At 29.9% G+C, this 16,244-nt stretch overlaps 1 protein-coding gene and 1 pseudogene across 1 annotated transcript; one reads left to right on the forward strand and one right to left on the reverse strand.

The window, feature by feature from the left end:
- LOC129611558 (putative uncharacterized protein DDB_G0282133) overlaps positions 1-1,808 on the forward strand; it is a 13,104-nt pseudogene extending 11,296 nt beyond the window's left edge.
- An 11,907-nt stretch (positions 1,809-13,715) lies between these two features.
- LOC129611560 (uncharacterized) lies at positions 13,716-16,244 on the reverse strand. The gene is made up of 2 exons (XM_055524756.1): positions 16,010-16,244; positions 13,716-15,901 (listed from the first exon to the last, which is right to left on the reverse strand). The coding sequence occupies exons 1-2, from the start codon at positions 16,242-16,244 to the stop codon at positions 13,716-13,718; spliced, it is 2,421 nt and encodes an 806-aa protein (XP_055380731.1).

A 16,244-nucleotide genomic window follows, 5' to 3' on the forward strand; every position in this document is an offset into this window, starting at 1 on the left:
TAAAGCAATAATACAGAGGTGTAAATATCACTAAGTGTGATTTTTATTTTTTTTGTAAAAGGTAAAACTCATTAAAGTCACTTAATGAATTTTTTCATTATTGTTCGTAGCTTTTCTGTACTTAATGAATTTCATACTAGTGAACACGTTTGAGCGTGCTCTTGCAAGATCATTTTTGCATCACATTGTTATTGATTACATTACTCATAAATTCGTTAGTCATTATTGAAAGTTAAAGTGAACATCACGTTGTTAAAATTTTATTAGAAATTGATTTTTGATTTAAATTTAAAATATTTAAAAAAGAAAAAACTAAAATAAAAAACATAATCATATTAAGCAAGTTGGGTGAGTTTACCATTATTATTTTATTATTTCAAAGTGCAGTTATAATATGATATGAATTTAAGATTTTTATGAGTTGCAATGTTCTAATGATTATCACAAAATTTAATAATATTTTGTTTCCTCATGTAATTATAGAAAAAGACAAAATATTGAATGAAAATGAAATAGCAGATTTCTTAAGAAATAAAACAAATGATTCAGATTCGGAGTCTCTTCCAGATTTTTCTGACGGATCAGAAGATAATTATGAGCCTGATTCAGACTTTTTGGAATCATCTGATGACAGCTTGGAGGAAAATGACAATAAAAATAAAAGACCACTCGTTGACTATGACTTGACTTCAAGCGATAACGCTAGTGCTATGATTGAAGAAATTGCTGATTTAACTAAATCAAAAGCTAGATGGAGAAAAGTTAACAAGGAAAACTGGAAAGCAAAAACCTGTACTAAACTACGATCTGAGTGCAAACCTTACACAACTAAAGCAGGACTTAAACCTGCAAAAGAGCCAAAACCAGTCAACTGTGATACATGTAGGTTTAAATGTACTCAAAATTTTTCAAAAGACGACCGTATTTTTCTTTGTAAAGAATACTGGGGTCTTAATGACTTTAAACGGCAAAGAGATTATATTATTCAGCACGTAAAAACAGAAGAACCAAAACGACGTAGACCGCGGGCAAAAAAACCGCGCTTAATGGCTAAGCAGTATTATTTACAAAACTCTCACAAAACTTTTCGGGTATGTGCTAATTTTTTTGAAAAAACGTTATGTATATCAAATGGGCCAATTAATACGGCTTTAAAACACATAAGTGCTGAAGGAGGCACTTTTTCTGGAAGTGACAACAGAGGCAAAAAAACACCTGGAAATGCTACTGACCAAAATGATATTGACCTTATTAAAACGCATATTGAAAGTTTTCCTCGAATGTTACCACATTATGTAAGGAAATCTAGCAACAAGCAGTATTTAGATTCCAAATTAAGCATACTTAAAATGTATTCGTTATATTTAAATTTCTGCAAAGAACAAAATGTCTTACCCGTGCGAAGTCCTATTTACAGAAAAGTTTTTTGCACAGAATACAACTTGTCTTTTTTTACCCCAAAAAAAGATCAGTGTTTAACTTGTGTAAAATACAATGCCTCAAAGGATGACCAGCTTTTGAAAGAAATTTATGACGCACATGTTTCCAGAAAGGAAGATTGTTACAAAGCAAAAGCAGAAGATAAAAAACGAGCGAACGAAGACGAAAATTTTCAGACTGTTACTTTTGATTTGCAGAGTGTTTTGCAATTACCTTCAGCCGATATAGGACAATTATATTATAGTAGAAAATTGTGTGTATATAATTTAACTATTTACGAAGGCGGAAAAAAAACAAGGGCTACTGCTTTTGCTGGAACGAACTTAATGGAAAAAGAGGCGCTAATGAAATCTCTACAGTACTTTTAAAGTACATAAATGGTGTTTCAAGTAACATTAAACATTTAACAATGTTTTCAGATACTTGCGGTGGTCAAAATCGTAATAAATATGTTGCAGCAGCTCTATTGCATTGCGTTCAAAAACATCCGTCGATCGAAGTGATAGAACACAAATTTTTAGAATCTGGTCATTCGTATATGGAATGCGATTCTATGCATTCAGCAATCGAGAATGCAAAAAAACATCGATCCGCTTTTCTGATGAATGATTGGAAGGAGATTTTTCAAATGGCAAGATCTAAAAATAAAACTGGCAAGGATCCTTATATAGTTGAAGAGTTAAAATATAGCAACATTTTTGATTTTCAAGAATTGGCTTGTGCAACTATTAAAAACAAAATCAAAGATGAAAAAGGCAATAAAGTTGAATGGCTAAAAATTAAATGTCTCAAGTATGAAAAACAAAATCCATCTGCTATCTTTTACAAATACTTCCACGAGTCTTCTTTTGGAAAAATAAATGTTAGGGGTAGAGGTAAACAAGCTCAGAATCACGTTCTCAAACCGGCTTACTCTAATCAGCTTTGCATTACTGAATTAAAGAAGAAGGACCTCATAAAGCTATGTGACACCGGTATCATTCCTGAAGAGTTGAGGGCTTGGTATAGGAATCTTCCTTCTGTTAAAAGCAATATAACAGAAGAAAGATTACCAGAACCTGCAGCCGATGAACGTCATGATGAAGAAGATTAAGATTTTTTATGTTTTAATTTTAATGGATTTTTAATTTAATTTCTTAATTTTTTTATAATTTATGAATTAATTTTGTCTATTTTGTTTATTTTTGTTATTTTTTTCTATTTTTGTTGCATTATTTTTATGAAAATGTTAAATTAAAGTTAAAAAGAAAAATAATAAAAAATTAAATCGTTGAATGTAATGTTTTTTTATCACTAAGTGCAAAAATTTACAAATTACTTCAAAGGTAAAACTTTTTAAGCATTTTTCCAAGAGCTTGGTTAATTTTTTGATATTAGTTAGTTGTGTAGAACTTAGCTTGGCAAGAAACCTTTCATCTCAACTCACATCCAGACAATTACATGAGTTTCCCGATTTTGGAAACTTGAAAATCAGTAATTTGCAATTTATTCGTAAACTTAAAAATGCTACTTAATGAGTTTTACCTTTAAACCGACGTCTATATCTCAGAAGATATAAAAGCTGTGGTATTAAAATTTCACACAAGCGAATATATAAGTAGGGCCAATGTGTTTGATAAAATTCGTTAAAATATCTTAGCTCTTTCTGGTAGCTGCCAAACAACTTCAATAGTAGTTTGGCACACACAGTATTTTGAAAAACACAATACTGAAATTTTGCATAAATTAACGTTATAATACAGCAACTTAAAGTCATTGTCTGTTCCATAGTCATCTATAACATATTTATTCGCACATAGGATAACCAATTCGTACGGGTATCACAAAGTTGACAAGGTCAACTCTATTTTTTCTCGTTTTTTTTTTAAATAAAAGGTTTAATCAAAAACAAAATAATAATTTTATTCAAATATATGTATGTATGTGTTTATGAATGTTTTAGAATTGAAGATTTTAAAATTTTTCTTTCCAACCAATGAACGTATGTACATATGAATGTATTAGAATCGAAAATTTTGAAATTTTGCTACTGGAACAATTAGAAACAAAATTATAAATACAAACATACATAATTATGAATGGATACCTGTTTTTAGCACTTTTCCAAAAAATTTTTGAAAAAAAAAGTGCTTATTAGTTTCACTCTGTCCATCCGCCCGTCAGTCCGTCCGCCTGTCCGTCTGTCCGTCTGTCCGTATGTCTGTTTACAAAACTTCTACACCCGTGAAGATAGAAAGATAAAATTTTGTGCGTACTTAGACCTTTACTAGAAACTTATTTCCGTAGAACAAAATTTTTAGTTATCTCCCCCCCTCTAGAAGTAATACCCCCCCTTTGTTAACTATTTGTTGCAATGAAACCATAAGCATTTTAGAAATTTTGCAAACGCAGAAAGGCAGCGACTTGCTTCCCCTAGCGCGGTATACTATAGTTAAAGTTTAGAAAAACAAAATGGCCGTTCAAATTCACCGTTATCTAAAGTCTTTTTTTCCAAATTTTTGATTTCATTTTTCTTCTAGACCCCAGCTGTAGAAGCTTGCATCACCACCCCCTCTCAAGTTATCACCTCTTGAAATTTGTAAAATTTGAATTTTTGACACCTTATATTTCCGAAACCGCAAGCTTTTTCAAATTTCTATAAACACAAAAAGCTAACGGTAAATTCCATGACATTAAAAAATATAATTATTTTTCATAACTCACACAATTAACCTTTAAAATCGAGCATTATGTTAACCCCTTTTTATATTAATTTTTGCTTTATTTCAAAGACTGCATATATGCGTCATGAATGAAAATAATTTTAATAGTGTGATAGGTATACATAGACTGTATTTAAAAGCAGAATTTTCACTTGTTTAAGGGAAAAGTGCTACAATACAAACCATTGGTTTGACCCAACTTTATTTTAAAACTGTGGGTGAACATATGGGATTGAATTTTCCAAATAAAGAAAAGGTTTAGTCAAAAACAAAATAATAATTATATTCAAATATATGTATGTATGTATATATGATTATATGTATGTATGTATATATGAATGGATTAGAATTTAGAATTTTACAGGTTTTCGCTCGAACAATAAAAATAAAATTTTTGATAGATACATACGTACATAAATTGTGCATGTATATTTTTTTAAAGCTTCCTGACGAGACATAATATCGTCGGCTGAGAAATAAAACAGTATATAAAAAAAGGTATAGTTTTGAGTAAATCGCGTTTGAAGTTTTTTGCAAAATGAAAATGAAATTTCGAATCTGAAATCTTCCGGTCGTCATCTTTGTCTATCCTGAAAAGTTATGTTAAACATTTTTGGGGGAATAAATAGTTTATTTGCATAAATTTTATTAAATTAATTTTTGTAGATCTTAGAAAATTAGAGGTTTGAAATTTCTTGGTACTTCTTACACTATTTTATTTTTGGTAGAAATTGTATGAAGAAAGTTATACACTGTTTCATTTTAATTTTTTTGTATGGTATACACCATTTCATTTTAATTTATACGTTATTTTATTTTGTAAAAAATTAATATATTTTGAGAAACAAAATTAACATTGTATTTTTATCGATATTAATGTAACATGAAAAGTCGTAAACAAAAATAAGTAATATTAACATAAAAGATAATTCAAATGTACATTATTTCTACTTGAAATTTTGAAACTTAGTTTTAAAAATTAATTATAGCTCTTCAATCTCGTCTTCTGAATAGCTTGGTTCGTTTAATTTAGATAAATTATTTTTAGATGAGGCTTTTTCTGCCAAGTTTTGATAAAATGCTACTGAATGCTTCTAACTAAGATTGATGGATCATGTTTTCATATTGCGCACATGAAACGAGTAATTAAATTTTGTATTAAAGATTCTTTTATAAGTATGCTAGCCAACTTTTATGTGTATTTTATAATGCTTAAGTTAAGCTTTTTTACAAACGGTTTTACCATACAATGTATAACAAGGCGTAAAATTTTTTCGAGGCATTCGCGATCGTTTTTATACCCTGCACTTCGTGAAGGGTTATACCCTGCACTTCGTGATGGGTATATTAACTTTTGAAGTCATCTGCAGTATGGACATATATATATATTCTTGCTCAGCGTAAAATTCTGCGTCGATTTAGACATGTCCGTCCGTCCGTCCGTCCGTCCGTCCGTCCGTCCGATCGCACGATAACTCAAAAACGAATAATGCAATCGACACCAAACTTTCACAAGTTTTTTCTTTTGTGCCAAGGACGAACCCTATTGTTATTGGACTAAGTCGGACAACGGGTTCGGGTAGCTGCCATACAACTCCAAGAGTTTATTTTAAATATTTCAAAAACTAATAAAGCTATAAATATAAAATTTTGTATACGTGTGTCCAATTATATTCTACACATACTTTAAAAATTATAATGGGATAGCTGCACCGGTTCGGGTGGCTGCCATACAACTCCAACGGCAAATTTTTTATATTCGGCAAAATAATAAAGTCAGATTCATGAAACTTGGCAGTTGTAAGTATATATAATAAGTGAAAAAATAAAATTAAAAAGATTTTAAAGATTTCAATTGTATTAATGAGAAATAATGAATTAGATTTGACTCTACCAACCAATACAAAATTTATGCTAATGTTTCTATGTTAATGTTAGAAGCATAAAAAATAAATTAGATGATATTAAATATATTCTGGATTGTATAAATGAAACTATTCACGTAATTATTTCCACTGAAACATGGGTTTTAGAGGATGAAATTGATTTAATAAATATTAAACACTACAAAAAAATATTCGTATGTAGAAAGAAGCGCAGAGCTGGTGGAATTGGAATTTTTATTTGAAATTCGCTCGATTATAAATTTCTCAATTCTTATAATGACAATAAGTGAAAATTCTGCTTTTAAATGCAGTCTACGTATACCTGCTTTTAAATACAGTCTACGTGTCACTATTAAAATTATTTTCATTCATGTACAAAACTATTTCTAGGATTGCATATATTTAGGATGAAGGATTTATGCAGTCTTTGAAATAAGCCAAAAATTAATATAAAGTGGGGTTAACATAATGCTCGATTTTAAGGTTTAATTGTGTAAGTTAAGAAAAATAATTATATTTTTTAATATCATCGAATTTACCGTTAGCTTTTTTCGTTTATAGAAATCTTGCGGTTTCGGAAATATAAGGTATCAAAAATTCAAATTTTACAAATTTCAAGAGGCGATAACTTGAGAGGAGGTGGAGATGGAAAAAAATTTTCTTTTAACAAAATTAACAATTTGTTAATGTCTAAAAGCTCCTAAATTTTCAAGGTTCTACAAGCTGATGTCTAGAAGAAAAACGAAATCAAAATTTGGAAAAAAAGGACTTTAGATAACAGTAAGCAGCGGCCATTTTGTTTTTCTAAAGTTTAGCTATAGTGTGCTGCGCTAGGGGAAGAGAGCCGCTGCTTTTCTGCTTTTGCAAAATTTCAAAAATGCTTAGGATTTCATTGCAACAAATAGTTAAAAAAGGACATTTTTATAGTTTTTGGGGTGGTATAATTTCTAGAGGGGGGGAGATAGGTAAAAATTTTGTACTACGGAAATATCTTTCCGTAATTTTACAGCTTTCTGTCTTTAAGGGTGTAGAAGTATTGTAAACAAAAAAAGTACGGACGGACGGACGGACAGAGTGAAACTAATAAGCACTTTTTTTCAAAAAATTTTTGGAAAAGTGCTAAAAAGAGCTTATTAGCAAAGGCTTTAAATGTCTGGATGTTGTAAATAAAATTAAAAGGAAGAAGGAAAATGGAAAATATATTTCAGTAAAACTTCCGCTCTTTATGTTATTTTTGACCATTCGGAAGAGATAAGCAAGATCTGTAAAATAGAATACTTACAGCACATGAGAGTAAAAATTGAAGCACTTTTTAGAGAGTAGAAATTGAAGTAGAGCTGGTGGAATTGTAATTTTTATTTGAAATTCGCTCGATTATAAATTTCTCAATTCCTATAATGACAATATCAACAATATTCTTTCAATCTCAACCAAATGCGCCTCAAATCCACTATATCTTACTGCAGTTTATAGTCCACCAATAAATGATAAGCAAAATGTAGAAAGCTTCCTAAACGTTCTTAATAATTATCTAGAAAACATAAAAAAAAATTCAATTGTATTAGGTGATTTCAATTTCAATATACTTAATGATGATGACAATTTCACCAATATATATCATTATATAATTCTATCCAATGGTTATAAATTTTGTAACACACTTCCAACTAGACCTTCACCAGGAACTTGTATTAATCATGCACTTAAAAATAACATAACACAAAAAATTATTATAAATATGATTAATTCAAATTTATCAGATCACAATATTTTCTTATTAGAACTTAATCAGGTGATGAAAGTAATCAAAGAAAACAATGTCAAGGTAATTAAGAAAATAAACGTCACTGAAATAAAAAAAACAGCTGGTGCTACGTAACATTCATTTCTCATTTAGTGTTGCCGTTGGCATATATGGAAATATATGCCAACGGCATATATATATTAGAAAAATTAACAAATTTAATAAAAGAAAACACATCCATCAAAAGTACTATGAAAAATAATAATAAAAACAAAATTTAAGCCTTGGATAGATAATGAATGCAGAGAATTGATAAAAAAAAGGATTATTGGCATAAAAAGAAATTGCAAAACGAAGGTAATGAAGTGAATAAAAACAAATATAGGTACTGGTTGAATAAATTCACTGCAACTAAAAGAAAAAAACAAAAAGAGTACGATAGTAAGAAATTTTCTAAATGCTTAAAAAATCCACAAAAAATGTGGAATACCATAAACGAAATAATTAATGATGATATTATTATTGAAAAAGAAAATGAATTCTACAATGGGTGCAAAAATATAAAGGATAAAATAAAAAAAATCTGATGTGGTCAGCACATCAGTTCCTTTGATTACGTCATCTATCTGTTCTGCAGTTGCGTGAAGAAATTTCCATTAAGTTAAATTATTAGTGTAATAAGCACATTACTTATTAATTTCACAGCTATGATGTTGTATTAGTAAAATTCATAATATATGTAGGAATGAATTAGTTAAACCTGTAACCGAACTTATTAACACATCTATTCATGAAAGTATGGTGCCAGATGCACTTAAAGTTACATAAGTTATTACTGTATATAAACCTCAAGATAAAAATGATGTTAATATTTTTAGACCGATCTCGCTGTGAAGACAGATAGAAGTATCTTCAGTAAAATATTAGAAACGTTTGTAAACACACAGATAACAAAATATTTAACCAATAACAACTTGATTTGCGATGGACAATACGGATTCACTAAGAACTCTAATACTAATGCGGCTTTATTTGATGTTATCACCGAAATTCAAGACTCAATTAGCAAGAACTACAAAGTTGGATTGGTATTCTTTGATTTAACTAAGGCGTTTGATTCCGTGGATCGTAAAATACTGTTAAAAATCTTACAATACAAACAAATATATATATTTTTCGTTTTGAGAAAGACCTCCAATTCTTCTTTCTAATTATTAACACCATTAGCATTCCAAGTTACTATACGTACCTCATTTACGTACATCTTTTCTTAACTTCTTTGGTGTTTCCGTATACATCTCAGTGTATGCATTTTCTATTTCTAATAATCTTTTAGAGATCTCGTGAATTCTAATCAACATACTATGCATCATTTGCATAATGTCTGCGTCAGTTCTTTTTATTTGTGGGGTTTTGTTTTTAGGTTCCTTCATTTTCGTGTTTTGTGGAATTTTGCTTTGAAGTGCTTTTGAATAAGATACTCCCTTTAACACCTTACTAGGTGCCGCCATTCTGTCTATTTTTGGAGTTCTTTGTTAATTAAATTTAACTTGGTTTTGTTCGGTTTTATTCTCTTTCAATCTTCTTTTTTGCAATTCTTTTGCAACCAAACAGCCTCGATGGCTAGCAGGGTGTGCCTCATTGCAGTTCGCACTTTTGGGCTGAAAATTATCCTTCTTGTTGCACTCCGCTGTCAAATGATTACCAGCACATTTTACATATCTAGCCTCTCTTTGGCAAAACTTTTGTGTGTGTCCAAATCTCTGGCATCTCTTGCATTGCGGAATGGATTTGCTCCTTCTAAGAGCTTCAATTTTTACTCTCATGTGCTGTAAGTATTCTATTTTACAGATCTTACTTATCTCTTCCGAATGGTCAAAAATAACATAAAGAGAAGTTTTACTGAAATATATTTTCCATTTTCCTTCTTCCTTTTAATTTTATTTACAACATCTAGACATTTAAAGCCTTTGCTAATAAACTCTTTTTAGCACTTTTCCAAAAATTTTTTGAAAAAAAGTGCTTATTAGTTTCACTCTGTCCGTCCGTCCGTCCGTCCGTCCGTGGACACTTTTTTTGTTTACAACCCTTCTACACCCTTAAAGATAGAAAGCTGTAAAATTACGGAAAGTTATTTCCGTAGTACAAAATTTTTACCTATCTCCCCCTCTCTAGAAGTTATACCACCCCAAAAACTATAAAAATATCCTTTTTTAACTATTTGTTGCAATGAAATCCTAAGCATTTTTGAAATTTTGCAAAAGCAGAAAAGCAGCGACTCTCTTCCCCTAGCGCGGCACACTATAGCTAAACTTTAGAAAAACAAAATGGCCGCTCAAATTTACCGTTATCTAAAGTCCTTTTTTTTCCAAATTTTTGATTTCGTTTTTCTTCTAAACATCAGCTTTTAGAACCTTGAAAATTTAGGAGCTTTTAGACATTAACAAATTGTTAATTTTGTTAGAAGAAAATTTTTTTCCATCTCCACCTGCTCTCAAGTTATCGCCTCTTGAAATTTGTAAAATTTGAATTTTTGATACCTTATATTTCCGAAACTACAAGCTTTTTCAAATTTCTATAAACGAAAAAAGCTGACGGTAAATTCGATGATATTAAAAAATAGAATTATTTTTCTTAACTTACACAATTAAACCTTAAAATCGAGCATTATGTTAACCCCACTTTATATTAATTTTTGGTTTATTTCAAAGACTGCATAAATCCTTCATCCTAAATACATGCAATCCTAGAAATAGTTTTGTACATGAATGAAAATAATTTTAATAGTGACCTGAGTAGTAATGGGGTCACCTGAGCATGGGAAAATAATTATGCAAATGAGGCGCGTGCCACCTAGGTGCATGGCCTTTTTATTGCATATTTAATTATGACTGCATTTTTGCATGCTTGAATAGTTATTTATAACTGGATTCCTGCATATTAAACGAGATGAATGACTTAACAGCCGGTGGCGTCAGGTGCACATGCATGACCCCGGAAGTGCACATGGTATATAAATGACTAAATGCAATGATTCAGATGAATGAATGAATAATTGCACATATGAGGTCACGACATAGGAAGGTCATCCAGATGCAAGAGCGCACACCTAAGCCGGTTTGTTTTTGTTTGTTATTGCACGAAAGCTTTTTTTTTACCTGTTATTATTATAATAGAATAGTGGTTATTTTCAAGTGTAAGAAGAAAATATGTACATACATGTGTACATGTTTTAAAGCTTTTTTTTATTGAGAAAGAAAAATCAAGTTCAAGAATAAGAACTCAGGTGTGGTATGTTAAGATTAATTTTTATTTTTCTAATAAAAATGAAATACAAATAAAATGACACGATTTATGTAAATTTGTCTACTGGTGCAAATAATATTTCAGAAGAAAAATTAAATTGTACAATGTAAATTTCCAATTCAATCAAGGAAGTCGAGATTTGCAAAATGTATAAAATACTATTGCAAATAAATTATTAATAGAGTTCTTACTACTTTGTGTGATGCAAATTATATACATTAAATAAATAATAAAAATAAAACAAAATTTACAATATATCATTTTTATTTATTAAGTTATTTTTTTATTTCAAAATAGACATTTTATATCTGTGGAAATTATCCAAAACCCGATAAGTATTTTTTTTGCAATTTTACAGTATCGCAATTTTAAAGTTTTAAGAAAAAACCCTTTTTCGTTCATGTTTATTTTTCAAACAAAATAGTGAGCTAGTAAGCTGGGGTTTTTTATTAGAGTAATATAGTATTAGAGTAATATATTAAAATAGTGTTCAGGTTGCTTCAACCTTTTGGGAATATAAAATTGGGGGGTGGAAAACTCAATCGGGTTTTCGCAAATTATAAGTAACGTGGGCCATTTTAATAGTATACTCTGCCAAAAAACGATTTTCAAAGAAACAATAGTCTTTATAGCGTTATGTTTGTGTTTTTATACTTCATATTTTTAAAAATGACCACAAAAAGAAAAAAATTGTTTTTAAACAAGTTGTACAAATTCAGAACTATTTCTTTCTTGTATTTTTCGCCATTGTAAAAGATATTGTTCAAGAAAAATTTTTTATTAAAAAACATAAATTTATTCTTTCCATAATATTTTTTAAAACATAAAATAACAAACAAAAATTTATATGAAGTTCAAAAATTTTAATATAATGATTTATCATAAAATTTTTGCATTATCTTAACCAGATTAGGTAATAACCAGCTATCGTATTAGTATTATAGGAAATACGAAAATAGTCATTATAAAAGTTAATATGAAATTAATTATTTCTTTACCAAAATTATAGTAAGCTATCAATTATTAGTCTTTTTTTATAATATATTTTTATACTATGCATGGAAATAAACATCTTTTTCAGACAAGTAGCTGTAACTAGCATTAGTGGCTTTAAAATTTTTACAAAATTTATGGCAAGAAATTAAATATCAACTAAATGTAAAATTGACAATAAATCTGTCTTTTTTTTGAATTTATGAGATTATTATCCTTGAGAAATCTATTATTTTAAGGTTCGTTTCGTACTTCAAGTGGTATTTAAAATAAACATAACCCAAGTTTTTGGTGATTCTTATCCACCTAATTTTAAACCAATTAACAGGATTATCGTCGGTATCCTTTTTCCTTTTTATAAGAATTGTTTTACAAAAATGTGAAAATATCTTGAAATCGTTTTGTGTCATTTGAGACACATTCAATGGAATTTTAGCTGTGACGGTACGAACAAAATTGCACCAATCATATAACATTATATACTCACGTCACAGGTTTTTGGTCCTTTCAATACGAGCGAGATCAGAGTCGCATTCTAAATGTGTATGGCCAGGTACAAGGAATTTTTGTTCGATGTATTCAACATTCGTTTTTTGTATTACCGTCATTAACACGGCCGTCATGTTTAAATTTCTATTCTGGCCACCACATGTATCAGAGTACATTATACTTGATTGTTTCGGGTAATGAGATAACTTTTTTAAACAAGCACGAAGCATGTTTATAGGATCCCCGTCCAGCCACAGTTTCGTTCCACATATAACATTCTGTTTGCTGGTTACAACAATCTCTTACCGTTACGGTACGGGACATATCGGGTTTTGGCATACTTGTATAAGACTGTTAAATGATTTTACGGTTTATTCGAAAGAACGATATGATAAATATCGGGTTTTGGCAACGGTATGATGTTGATAAATGATTTTCTTAAACTTTACCGGGTTATGGTTTTATGCACCAACGAACGCTTTACCTCTTGCATTGAATTATGAGACTTCGTCACAGCAAAGATCTCATATATACCATTCCATTTTCATTAATATCTCGATTTTGCCAAAAATCGACTTATCGGGTTTTGGAAAATTTCCACGGATATTTTTTGTATACTTTTTTTATATCAAAACGGAAGAGAACTATAATTTTCAAAAAATTTCCGTTTTTCTGACACTTGCCTGTATGTTTTTATTTGTGGAGCTGTTATAACGTTGTGTTGATTATTTCTTACGAAATTTGAAGTTATAATTTTGACACCTTCCTTATCATTATTTAAAACAAGATCTTTAATTTTTTCAAAGTTAATAATTTCAGAATTTTCGTAAGTCATTTTTATTCCTTTAACTTTACATGTTGCTACCTGACTTTGACTTTTTGTTGAATACACTGCGAACTCGTAATTTTTTGGTCCTCCAGAAGCAAATTCAGTTATAAAACTACCATCGCCATATGACGTGAGCTCATCTGTCGTGTCCCCGATGAAGTTACCTAACGGTGGTTCGTATTCACCTTCTTTTGAAATAAATATAATAGAATCAGTATCGTAATACAACACTCGGTTTTCCAGCTTTTCTAAATAACTATAGAGCTTCAATCGTGCTTGTGCAGTGGTGTAGCTTGCTACGCATACATTTACAGTTTTCAATGGTTTTATTCATCATGCTTAAACTTCCAATTAACAACCAAAGTCTCATCGTTTATAATCAATATATGATGAACTTCCTTGTTTGGATCAGTCATTAGTGTATAAAAATTAGCTGGAGTCTTAATTATTTCTGTCTGTGTTTGGTTTTCTTTTTGTCCAAATTTACCCCAAAATGAATTTAATATAAGTTTTGCAACTGATCTTTTTCCAGGATTTGCACATATTTTATTTTCGTCTAATTTTATGTTTTCCCTTTCGAAGAAGTCTTCTATGTATTGCTGTTTCAATTCTTTATTAACACACGTTTTAGGCCAGTCTGATGATTCTTGTTTTATTTTTAAAAATTTATCCATTATATCAGTAAATAACCCAGGTTTAGATGAAGTTTTATCATATTGCTGGACTGAATATTTCCAAATCTCGTGAATTTCTATTATTTTGTATCCCTTTGTTAAAGCTTTCACCACTTCATCTATAACCCAAGTACCATTCAATGTCCTTTTGTTGTCAGCATGTGTACAATCGTCCATATTTTTTTCTTCACTACATGTAAAGCAAAGAGTAAAGATTAGTTTATTGTTTTGTTTTATTGGAAGTACTGGGATAAATAAGTCTGTTGGAGGAAGAATGGAGCACTTTATTAATCCGTCTGTAGTTTTCAAATTTTGTTTCATGCATTCATCGTTTCCAACAATAATCTCTGGGTGTCCGATGGGAAATTTACCATATTTACAAACATAAGGATAAAGAGAACAAACGTCAATATATTTAATTTTTTCATTCTCCATAGCTTTGTAGTAAGTAACTATATTTTCAGTTCGTCCACCAAAGAAAGAGTCCCGAGGATCAAGTGGAAGATTTATTAAAATAGGATGATCGTTTAAATAAAACATATCTGGGTTATCAATCAATTGTTCTCTAAATTCGCACTCCCATTTTTCAATGACTTCATAAACAAATAAACGCAGTCGGGCTGACTTTGAAATTGTAGCTTCATATCTTGAATTTAGCATGTCTGTTGCGTTTTTTTCTAATGGTTCGTCATGCCTGTAAGAAAAACACTTTGGATGTCCATGATAGTAGCATCCATGAAATTCAAAAACTTGATTGGTCTCTTCACAAAATCCATCTACTTTTAAATTATTTATGATAGCTTCTTTTTGTTTACCGGCATGTTGGATATTAATTTTTCGCTGGTCTTCTTCCCAAATTAACCATTGTAAAGCTATTTTTGATTGGATATCTGTAAATCTATATCCATTTTTTGGTATTAGTCCTATTGTTTCAGCTTTAAGAAAGTTCCGTCGAAAAATCAAATTGCAAGTTGATGCAATGGTTGCAGCCTCAGTAAACGGACATACATTGTTATCTTTTAGTATAATATTTCTAAACTTTAAACAAGCTTTCGTTAAAATAATTACGTCGTTTTTACAGTATTCTACAATCTCCTTTCGCATGTTAAATTCGGTATTTTTATTTTCATCGTACCATTTAAAGAAAATTAATCGTTCTGGTTTTGACATTAAGTTTGGATTGTAGTATTCATGTGGTGGTAATGGTCCAACGTATTCTTTGTTTTTTTCTGTATTGAATAAGTGAGGAAAATATCCTTTCTTTAAATTAACAAAATTATCTATGTTAGGTTTTTGTTTGTTAACTGTAATGTAGCAAACATGATTTTGTTCTACTTGTTTTAGGCAATTCTTGCATACTTTTGTGTTGCATTTATGTGTTCCATATTTAGTAGAATAATTCTTAAAGCATGTTAAGCATTTACGCAAATTTATACAAATATTTTTAGTTACATGATTTTCAAAACATCTTAAACCTTTAAATGTCCGTTTACATGTTAAACAGGATATATTTTCAATAACGTTTTTGCAAGCAGGTGATTGCTGACAACATTTACAGCGTCCTCCACACATATGTCTATCTATAGTGTTATATCCGATATTACATTTTTCACAATAATAAGTTCTACAAAAAGCTGAGGTAAGAGAGGTAATGACGTTGTAATGCCTATTATAATAAAGAAGATTTATTCGTTTGCCCTCAGTTTTTCCTTCAAATATTATATTTTTGTTGTTGCTATAGTCATAAACCACTATGTTGTATTTATCACCAAAGTAATCTTGAATTTTCTTCAATTCAGGTATACCAGAGCCACTTTCTTTGATATTTAAATTAGTATCTTTGACAAGTGTTAAAGCCAATTGTTTTTGAATTTTTTTGACGTCCATGCAAATTTTTTTATAATTGGGCTCTTTGTCAACAAAAGCTTTTCCTACCATAATAGCACGTGGTAGGCAAAGACTGTCTTTATTTTTTATGGTAACAATGCCTTTTCGTTTTAGACATTCTTCTTCAAAAGTAAGATATTTTTTTACCCTTCCTTTTCCTGAAGGTAAGCGAACAGTTGTAATTGTTATTTCGAAAGAATCAGGGTTAATTCCTTCTGTATTGCTTTGAAATAATTTGAATATCACTTCCCAGATATCGTCAAACTTTACTTCACTTGCCTCTTTAAAGTTCAT

This window comes from Condylostylus longicornis, unplaced genomic scaffold, assembly GCF_029603195.1.
Source record: "Condylostylus longicornis isolate FDR11 unplaced genomic scaffold, ASM2960319v2 ptg000052l, whole genome shotgun sequence".
Taxonomy (NCBI): Eukaryota; Metazoa; Arthropoda; class Insecta; order Diptera; family Dolichopodidae; genus Condylostylus; species Condylostylus longicornis.

Bases quoted from the DNA above. Each gene is read 5' to 3' on its own strand.
- LOC129611560 (XM_055524756.1), bottom strand. From the start codon at position 16,244: ATGAACTTTAAAGAGGCAAGTGAAGTAAAGTTTGACGATATCTGGGAA. The intron at 15,902-16,009 runs GTGCTATTATGG...CACTTGTCAAAG, and splicing joins AGACAGTCTTTGCCTACCAC to ATACTAATTTAAATATCAAA.